General features: G+C 52.6%; 1 protein-coding gene across 1 annotated transcript; it reads left to right on the top strand.

Annotated features, from left to right (window-relative positions):
* The first annotated feature begins 239 nt into the window (after window positions 1-239).
* On the top strand, window positions 240-8,363 carry Hrh2 (histamine receptor H2). The gene is made up of 2 exons (XM_090325565.1): window positions 240-2,202; window positions 8,024-8,363. Exons 1-2 carry the CDS (start codon window positions 1,130-1,132, stop codon window positions 8,214-8,216), a joined length of 1,266 nt encoding a protein of 421 aa, XP_090181691.1. The 5' UTR covers window positions 240-1,129; the 3' UTR covers window positions 8,217-8,363.
* The last annotated feature ends 2,083 nt before the right edge of the window (window positions 8,364-10,446 follow it).

The raw sequence follows: 10,446 nt of genomic DNA, 5'->3' as shown, positions 1-10,446 counted from the left end.
CTGATGGTATATAAAAAAAAAAAAAGAAACCATGCTGTTTGGGGCTATTTATGTAATGAAATGATCTTCTAAAAATAATCACCCCTAAAAGGCTGGGTGGCTGAGCCAGCTGGAGTGGCAGAAGAAGACTGGAGATCTCTTCGCCGGCTCCCGACACAGTCATCTGATTAAATGACACTTCTAGGCTTTACGTTGCAAAAAAATATATATATCATAATTCCCTACGGGTGTTTAGATCCCATGCAGATGAGTTACCACATTAGCTCATGATCCGAAAGAAGTATCAGATACCAAGTTCGAGTCCCGGTCTTGGACCACAAAGAGAAAGAAGATGGTAAGTTGTTTCTCTGTCTGATTTCAAGATTCTCAACATTGAATCTTCTCATTTTCAGCTCCTACTTCTCAAAGAAATAAATAAATAAAAATAAAAAAGGGCTTCTCCAATGCTTGATACGGTCACACAACAAGAACCAGCTGGACGAAGACATGGCGCTGTTTACCAACGAGTTCTGCCTCAAACCAAAGCCGTCTCCTGACGCCTGCTCTGGTGCCTCAGTTTCCATTCGATGTCAGGAGACCGAAGACCCACCCCACGTGTGGGTGGAAGGAAGCTGGCTTTTCAGGGGACCAACGGCGAGGGCTGCAGTATGAGTCACAAGTCTAGCTCTTTAGACCTTGCCATTTTTTTCTTCTTCCTCCCTTCTCACATCGCATCCCTGAGGGGGAGACTGTGGATTTCTTTCTAGAAGAATGACATTGGGCCAGCCGCTGACTTGTCCCCAAAGTTGGACAAGTTTTGTTGTTGTTGTTACTATTGTTCCAGTGCAGTGGCTTGAACTCAGAACCCGGGCGCTGTCCCACTCGAAGCTGGTGCTTCCACTTGAGTCACAACTCCATCGCTGCCTTTTGTATGTGTGTGTGTGTGTGTGTGTGTTTGCTGGTTTATCGGAGTAAAGAGAGTCTCACAGACTCTCCTTCTGCCCCCCAGGCTAGCTTTGAACCACGATCCTCCTATTTCAGCCAGCTGATTAGCTGGGACTGTAGGAGAGCCACCTGCAGCTCGCTGAACAGTTGGAAGTGCTAGAAAAGAACTGGTCCCAGGGCCACGGGACAAGAGGGGAACCCCAAGATGGAATCCAATGAGACGGCCTCTTCCTTTTGTCTGGATTCCACCCCTCTCAAGGTCACTCTCAGCGTCGTCCTCACGATCCTCATTCTCATCACCGTGGCTGGCAACGTGGTGGTCTGTCTGGCCGTGAGCTTGAACCGCCGGCTCCGGAATCTGACCAATTGCTTTATCGTGTCTTTGGCCGTCACCGATCTACTTTTGGGGCTCCTGGTGCTTCCTTTCTCTGCCGTCCATCAGCTGTCTTGCAGGTGGAGCTTCGGGAACATTTTCTGCAATATCTACACCAGCCTGGACGTGATGCTGTGTACGGCCTCCATTCTCAATCTCTTTATGATCAGCCTGGACCGCTACTGTGCCGTGGTGAATCCTTTGAGGTACGCGGTGCTGGTGACCCCGATTCGTGTGGCCACCTCACTGGTGTTCATTTGGGTCATTTCTCTTACCTTGTCCTTCCTGTCCATTCACCTGGGCTGGAATAGCAGGAAAGGTCCTGACAGTCAGAACGACACCATGTACACATGTAAGGTCCAGGTAAACCCGGAGTATGGCTTAGTGGACAGTCTGGTGACCTTCTATCTGCCACTCGTGATTATGTGCATCACCTACTACCAGATCTTCAAGATCGCCCGGGAACAGGCCAAAAGGATCAACCATATTAACACGTGGAAGGCCGCCACCGTCCGAGAACACAAGGCCACGGTGACACTGGCGGTTGTGTTGGGGGCTTTCATTGTCTGCTGGTTCCCCTATTTCACTGTCTTCGTCTACCGCGGCTACAACGGGGACATCGATGAAGTCACCGAGGCCATCGTGCTGTGGCTGGGTTATGCCAACTCGGCCCTGAACCCCATTCTCTACGCAGCCCTCAACCGAGACTTCCGCACTGCCTACCAGCAGTTGTTGCGTTGCAGACTGGCCAGCTGTCGCCGGGCCCCCGTTATGTCTGTGAGATCGAACCATTCCCTGCTGGCCAGGAGCCAAAGGCAAGAGCTCGGGGGTCCTGAAGAGAGGGCCCTGAAACTGCAGGTGTGCGGTGGGAAGGAAATTCCAGCCCCTCAAGGAGACCCAGACAGGTAACTGCTTGGGGGAAGAATAAGGGGGAAGCTGGGAGAGGCTTGTGATACACAGAGAAGGTACCGAGTGGCCGCTATGTGTGTCTTGATGTCTTTATCATCTCCCAATGGCTCCCCTAGGGGTGAGTGTGTGTGTGTGTGTGGTGTGTGTGTGTGCTGGTCCTGGGACTTGAACTCAAGGCCTGGGCTCTGTCCTGAGGTTTGCTTCATTGGATCAGAGTCTCAGGCAGATGTTCCTGCCTCGGCTGGCTTTGAACTGTGGTCCTCAGACTCAGCCTCCTGCGTAGCTAGGATGACAGGTGTCAACCCGGGACCTGGCACATGCTAAGTTGAGCATCCTGCTACCTTGGCTCCAGATTTGAGTTCTGCAAACAGGGCTGTGCTTCAAGGAGAAAGCTGAGGTCCTGGATCGTCAGATGGGAAAAGGAAAAACCAGAAAGACAAAAAAAAAAAATCTGCTCTAGTGGAGCTATTTTTTTTTGCCAGTCCTGGGCTTGAACTCAGGGCCTGAGCACTGTCCTTGGACTTTCTCAAGGCTAGAGCTCTACCACTTGAGCCTCAGCACCACTTCTGACTTTTTTCTATGTATGTGGTACCGAGGAATCGAACCCGGGTCTTCATGCATGCTAGGCAAGCACTTTAACCACTAGGCCAAACTCCCGGCCCTGGAGCTATTTTTAAAATAAACGCTTACAGCCAGGAACGGGCGTCTGAGCAGCTGACATGAAAGGTGTGAGCTACCAGCCCCACCTCCTCATCTAGTCCTAGCCAAGGCCCTCCTGGTCGCACAACAACAGCTCAAGAGTAAGGTAGATGGGTGGGTGGTTCACATCTGCCATCCTACCTACTCAGGAGGCTGAGATCTGAGGATCACAGTTCAAAGCCAGCCCGGGCAGGAAAGTCCATGAGACTCTTCTCTCTACTAAACTGCAGTAAGAAGCTCAAGGGACAGCACTCAGGCCCTGAGTTCAAGTCCCAAGGACCAGCCCCCCAAAATTAAGAGTAAAGCAGGATCATATATTCCTAAAGACACCCCCCCTCAGTCTATGTCCAGGTCCACAGGATTCCTTCTCCTTTGTCCCCCCAAACTGCCAAGGCAATGAGGACCCTACAACTCTCTCGGGCCACTGGGTAAGGTCACCTCCCAAGTCTGCCTGTTGACTGACACTGTATCCTTCCGCCTCTCTGTCACTACTACCAAGGTCAAGGTGAAGGTTGAAGTTGCAGCCAAGAATAGCCAGCCTGTCACAGGTAGAATGAAGGGGTACAGTCAGGGGTACAGGAGAGATGCTAGGAGAGGGGGAGATGAATGCTGCCTTGGCTAAACCAGCCAAGGGTGCCTCAAATGAGGATCTGTCTGCCTCTTTCTCAGCACCACCTCCTCTCCAGCTCGCCTTCTCTGAACCCCTTCTTCTCTTTTCCTCTGTACCCCGCCATATACATACACACTTGCCACTTTCCTGGGCTGAGATCTGAGGCTGCAAGTTCCAAGCCAGCCTGGGCAGGAAAAGTTCGTGAAAGTTCTTTATTTCCAGTGAACTATCAAACAGCCAGAGCACAGCTTGAGCACAGAAAGTTCAGGGAGAAGTGCCCAGACTCCTGAGTTCAAGCCCCAGGACCCCACACAAAACACACCAACACAGCATTGCCATTTGCTGACGTCTGGTTAGGTACTGGCACCATTTTATGGCTCGTGTCAACTAACAAAGAGGCCTGGCTGTCCTCTTTGGAAAAGAGAAGTGAGTCTCCCAAAGAATGTTCTCCAGAACCTCCTGGCCACAAAGTGGCTGCCATTTGAGATGCCCCAAGCTGCTATCCCAACCAACCCAAGCTCCGTATACTAGAATGCTATCCAGACTTGGGCTTGAACCTGGTCCTTCTACTTGAGACCAACACCTCGATCCTAACCCTAAAAAAAAAACCAGAAGGGAAAACTGAGGCACACACCCAGAGATCCAGCTGGGGTGCCAAGGGAGGGTAGAGCCCCTCACCCTTTGGGTCCTTTGGCATTCCTTCCTATCACCTCCCAAGGTGGGGAGATAAAACTCGCAGCCGCTGGCCTATCAGCTCTGTTATCAGGGTGTGCCTCTTCTGCATTCCTTCCCGGGACCCTGTGCTTGTGCCCTGGGGTTTGGCTGCACCCTGGCACTGGACTGTTGGCGCCAGTCTGGTGCCCGCCCTCAGCCTTCCGACCCCTCTCCTTGGTCAAAGAACCAGTGCAGAAGCAGGGCCCCGACTGGCTTTGCAGTGTGCCGGCTGACCTTTCCCAAAGTAAACTGAGTCACACCTCTCCCCGGAATCAGAGCTGAAGCCTTGGCCCCAATCCCCCAGGCCTTGCCCTACCCCAGCTCTCGGCACCTGCCAGGGTGCCAACTTCTTTATAGACCCAAATGTGGCCCCCACCTGATGGGGTCATCTTTATTTGAGAGGAAAGTTCCACAAACACACACACACATCAGAAATCATGGGGTATCTCCTTTCCTTGAGCTTCCATGTTTTTTGGAAATGTTTCTTGAATGACTCTGTGATGGTCAGGCCTAGAAATAGCCAATAACATTAAAAAGTTCCATTCCTCGGTACCACATGCATAGAAAAAGCTGCAGGTGGGCCAGGAGTTTGGCCTAGTGGTAGAGTGCTTGCCTAGCATGTGCAAAAGACCCGGGTTCGATTCCTCGGTACCACATACATAGCAAAAAAAGCCAGAAGTGGTGCTGAGGCTCAAGTGGTAGAGCTCTAGCCTTGAGAAAGCCCAAGGACAGTGCTCAGGCCCTGAGTTCAAGCCCAAGGACTGGCAAAAAAAAGAAAAAGAAAAAGAAAGTGAGTTTCAGCCAGGGACCCCGTGGCTCATATCTGGCATGCTAGCAACTCAGGAAAGCCGGGGTGTCAGGATGGGCAGTTTGAAGCCAACCAGGGCAAGAAAGCTAGCAGGACTCTTCACACCATGAACCACCCCAAAACCCCAGAAGTGGAACTGAGTTCAAGCCCCAGGACAGTCACAAAAATAGTAACAAAAAAAAAGATGATTTCAGAGAGAAAAAAAAAAAAGACGATGAGGTTGCCACAGACACGGGCGTGGCAGAGCTGTGTGTGTGACCCACACTTCTGCAGAAGAGCCGGGGTTTACGAGGGCACTTCCTTCCAGAGACCTAGACTTGCTGATGAAGCCACTACAAGCTTGCAGGGAAGTTTGGGGGTGCTGGCTTTCTAAACTGGGGGCCCACCTAGTGGGATTCCCCCAGGCTTCCTGCAATGGACCCACCCCTCCTGCCCGTGCAGATACACACTCATGCAGCCTCAAAACCACGAGAATGCAGCCAAGCACTCCCAACAGCTCCGGCCTCCAATCCCAGCTACTGAGGAGGCCGTGAAGGGGAGGATACCAATCTGAGGCCAGCTTAGGCAAAAAGCCAGTGAGACGCCATCAACAATGGACAAGCTGGCACGGGGGCCCACACCTGTCACCCCGGCTACTTGAGAGGCAGAGAGATCAGAGAAATGGTGTCCAAGACCCTAAATGCCTAAGACACTGCCTTAAAAAAAAATAACTTAAAAAAAGTGGTGAAGGTTGCAGAGGGAACTGAGAGTCGTGGCTCATGCCTGGGGCAGCTTCTGCCTGTGGTTTCCTTGCCAGATTGTCTTTCCTGGAAACTGAGTTTCTGGAAACTGAGTCACGCTGGCCACAGGGAGGGGAAGCGAGGGACTTTTTTTAAGCGCTTTCTGCCTCTCTTTCCTGGACAGACCCTTGAGTCACCTCACTTCCCTGAAGACCTTTGGGCAGTCAGATCTGGAAAGTGTGCAGGGATGGCTGGGAAAGAGGGTGTGGCCTGAGGACAGGGCGGGGCGGGGAAAGGGCCCCCCCAGGACCAATCTAGGATCCAAAATCTCTTCCCCAATCCAAGGCTGACCCACTCAGAGAGGACCTGCACCCTGTCGCCTTAGCCTTTGATTTGATTTGATTCTTTGGTAAGCTCAAGGCCAGTGCTCTACCCACACAGCTCTACTGCTAGCTTTCTGGTGGTTCACTGGAGATAAGAGTCCCACAGGCTTTCCTGCCTGGGCCTGGCCTCTAATTGCGATCCTCAGATCTCAGCCTCCCGAGGAGCTAAGAGGACAAGGCGTGAGCCACCAACCAGTGCCCCACGGGGTCCCTGCATGCATTCCTCCAGGAGAAAGCCTCCTCTGACAAGAGGTGGATAAAAAGATCCAGGGTCCACCGGCAATAGAACAGAAAAAAAAAAACTGAGATAACCCAGGGAGATCAATGCCTGGGTGGATAGGAGGAAGGAGGCTGCAGGAAGCTGAGAATCCTGGGAGAAGCCAGGCAGACAACACCATGGAAACCAGAGCAAAGGCCCTGTCTGTAAACTAACCAGGGCGCGAAGCGGGAGCGGAGGCAGAGCTCAGGCAGTAGAGCACCCAGGGCAAGGCTGTTCATCATGGTTGTGCTTCTGCCCCCTGGTGGCCGGACACATTTTGACACTCTCCTCCCCCTCTCCTCCTCCTCCTCCTCCCCCTCTTCCTCCTTCCCCTTCTATAGTTTACTGGAGATCACACTGTCTTCCCAGGCTGGCTTCAAACCGTGATCCTCAAGATCTCAGCCTCCTGAGACGCTAGGATGACAGGCGTGAGCCACTGACCTCCGGTTCATTTTCTTCTTCAAACCATTTTCTTTGTCCCATCGCTGACTAGTCGTGTTCTTGGTCATCTCTGCTCGCTGGGATTCCCCCCCCCCGCCCCACCTCCCTGCCAAGAGCATGTGATGGTTTCAGAACAGTCACCTGTCCAAGGTGAGAGGCCTGGTCAAATATGTACATTGCTAACAGGAGAAGGAACAGAGGAAGCCTGGGAATGCCAGATGCATGACCTTGAGGGGCAGGTGAAGGTGTGTGTGTGTGTGTATGGCCAGTTCTGGGCTTGAGCTCAGGGTCTGAGCACTGTCCTTGGACTTTCTCAAGGCTAGAGCTCTACCACTTGAGCCTCAGCACCACTTCCAGCTTTTTTCTATGTATGTGGTACCAGGGAATCGAACCCGGGTCTTCATGCATGGTAGACAAGCACTCTACCACTAGGCCAAACTCCTGGGCCTGTGCTTGTGTGATTGAAGGAAGCTGGGGGAGGGGGGTGAGACGGGGGGCTGTGTCCTTGCTCACAAAGCCTTTCACACTTCCACATGCACAGTGTAGACGTGCAAGGAGACAGTGTTCAGCTATCCCCTTCATTTAAGCTTCAGAAAAATGAAGCTGGCTGTGTAGCTCGGTGGTAGAGTATCAGTCTGGTATACACAAGGTCCCGAGTTCAATCTCCACCACCGGGGGAGAAACAAAAAAAAAGATGATGGGACTAGCAAACATTGAATTCAATCTTCGTGTGGCATACTGTTTGGCAACACAATTCCTTCAGGCAGTCACGGGAAGGCAGACATTTCCCTACACTTAAGCTAAGCAGTTTGATTAAGCAGAGAGAAGGGCAGGATGTGAGCTGATGGCTCACACCTGTTATCCCAGCTACTCAGCAGGCTGAGACCTAAGGATCACGGTTCAAAGCCAGCCAGGGCAGGAAAAATCCCTGAGACTCTTTATCTCCAATAAACGATTCCGAAACAGCTGGAAGTGGGGCTAGAGTGCTAGCCTTGAGCTGAAGAGCTCAGGGACAGTGCTCAGGCCCTGAGTTCAAGTCCCATGACCGGCTTAAAAAAATAGGGAGGAAAGAAATCCCTGGCTGCCAGTGAAGCCCCTCCCCGCCCCCTCTGCCCCTGGCCAGGCAATAGCTTAGAGTCTAGCCTGCAGCCCGGCTGAGTCCTGACCTGTTCTTGTGTCCACAGGAGGCCGGCGCTGTCCTGCACCGCGGGCTCTGGCAGTCTCCTGAGCTGCTGCAAGAGCCTGTGGGGGCTCCGGATCTTCCAGAGACCCCCAGGCAGCCCCCCAGAGGGGCAATCTGGAGACCCACTGTCCGGGGAAGCAGAGAGGAACTTCCCCGAAGAAATGATGGACGCCCTGCCCTCTGAGACTGTCTAGACCTGGGGACACTGCTTCTGGTCCCCTTCCAAGTCACCTCGGGAGCCCTCAAGATCCAGCCCCCCCAAAACAATGTGGGGGGAGCTCGTGGGGGGAGGCCGCTCAGCTAAGAAGTGTGCCTGGAACAGAGAAGGCACTCAGATGATATTTGAGGAAGGGTGGGTGGGTAGATGGATGAGGGATGGGTGGGTGGATGGATGGATGGATGGATGGATGGATTGATGGAGGAGTGGATGAGTAGATGGTAGACGGATGAATGGATGTGTGGGTGGGGGGGTGGATGAATGTGTGGGTGGATGGAGATGTGTGGATGGATGAATGGATGAGTGGATGGAGAGCTGGATGCATCATAGATGGGTGGATGGATGGTTGTGTGGATGGTAGACAGATGATATAATAGTTGTGTGGACAGATGGGTGGATGGATAAATAGGTAGATGGATGGATGTGTGGATGAGTAGATGGATGGATGAATGGATGTGTGTGGGTGGATGGATGTGTAGGTGGATGGATAGATAGAAGATGAATGGATGGATGAGTGGATGGGTGGATGGATTGGTGGATGATGGACAGATGGATGGACAGATGGATGGATGGATGGATGGATATGTAGGTGGGTGAATGGATGGATAGATTGGTGGATGATGGATGAATGGATGGATGGGTATGTGGATGGGTGGGTGAATGGATGGATAGATTGGTGGATGATGGGTAGATGGATGGATGGATGGATGGATGGATGGACGGATGGGTGGATGGATGGGTGGGTGAATGGATGGAAAGATTGGTGGATGATGGGTAGATGGATGGATGGATGGATGGATGGATGGATGGACGGATGGACGGATGGATGGGTGGGTGAATGGATGGATAGATTGGTGGATGATGGGTAGATGGATGGATGGATGGATGGACGGATGGGTGGATGGATGGGTGGGTGAATGGATGGACAGATTGGTAGATGATGGATGGATGGATGGATGGATGGATGGACGGATGGGTATGTGGATGGGTGGGTGAATGGAGGGATAGACTGGTGGATGATGGGTGGATGGATGGATGGAGGGATGGATGGACGGATGGGTGGATGGATGGGTGGGTGAATGGATGGATAGACTGGTGGATGATGGGTGGATGGATGGATGGAGGGATGGATGGACGGATGGGTGGATGGATGGGTGGGTGAATGGATGGATAGATTGGTGGATGATGGATGGATGGATGGATGGATGGGTATGTGAATGGGTGGGTGAATGGATGGATAGATTGGTGGATGATGGGTAGATGGATGGATGGATGGACGGATGGATATATGTGAATGAATGATATAATAGATGGGTGGATGTATGGATGAATGGATGAGAAGCAGAGCCTTGTGCCATGCTCTTGAAACTGCATCCCTATGCCTCTCAGAAGAGGGCTCGGTGTGTTTCTTGGCTCAGCCTGCTCTCCCCTGGTAAGGCTCCCATCCCCAGAGACCCTCCTTCTCGCGTGAGACCCTGCCTGGTGCTGCTGTGTGCACTGAACTTGTACGGGGGAAATCAGGAAAGCCCGTGTGCGGGTGTCGGCCCACCAGTGCCCTCTTCCCAGGGGGACTGTCACCTCTCCCTCACAGCCATTCTTCCCTTAGCTTCCAAGACCCTCCCTTTGTTTTCTTCTTTCTGTTCTTGTACCCATCCTGGGGCTTGAACTCAGGGAGTAAGTAGGCTTCTGTCCCTTAGCCTTTTCACTCAAGGCTGACTCTCGACCACTTTGAGCCCCCAGCTCCCCTTTGGGCTTTTTGGAGGATTCATTGGTGATCAGGAGCCTCACAGACTTCCCTGCCTGGGCTGGCTTCGAACCTGTGATCCTCAGATCTCAGCTTCCTGAGTCGCTAGGATGGCAGCCGGGAGACACCCATCAGCATCAGGCTACTCAAACTTCCCCACTCATTGAAAACCATGGCTGCCCCTCCTCTCAGCCGTGAGACATGGCTGCTCTCCAGGGTTCTTTCCCATCCTCATGCCTGGCCTCTCTGAGCTCAGCTACACCCCAGAATTCCTCAGATTCCCCAACTTCTTTGGAGAGAGACTCACTGTTTTACCCACACCTCCACTGGCTATTTCAAAAGCCCTACGCCTTTAGCTCGTCCGCAATCCCATCTACCCTCTCATCTCTGCTCTTTGCCCAGTGCTCCCTTCCTGGGTTGGGGGGGTGGAGGGAGAGAGAAGAGCCAGGCTGGGCTTCTAGGG

This window comes from Megascapheus bottae, chromosome 38 (assembly GCF_031878675.1).
Source record: "Megascapheus bottae isolate mThoBot1 chromosome 38, mThoBot2.hap1, whole genome shotgun sequence".
NCBI classification, from domain to species: Eukaryota; Metazoa; Chordata; class Mammalia; order Rodentia; family Geomyidae; genus Megascapheus; species Megascapheus bottae.
This window is presented reverse-complemented; position numbering and strand designations above follow the sequence as displayed.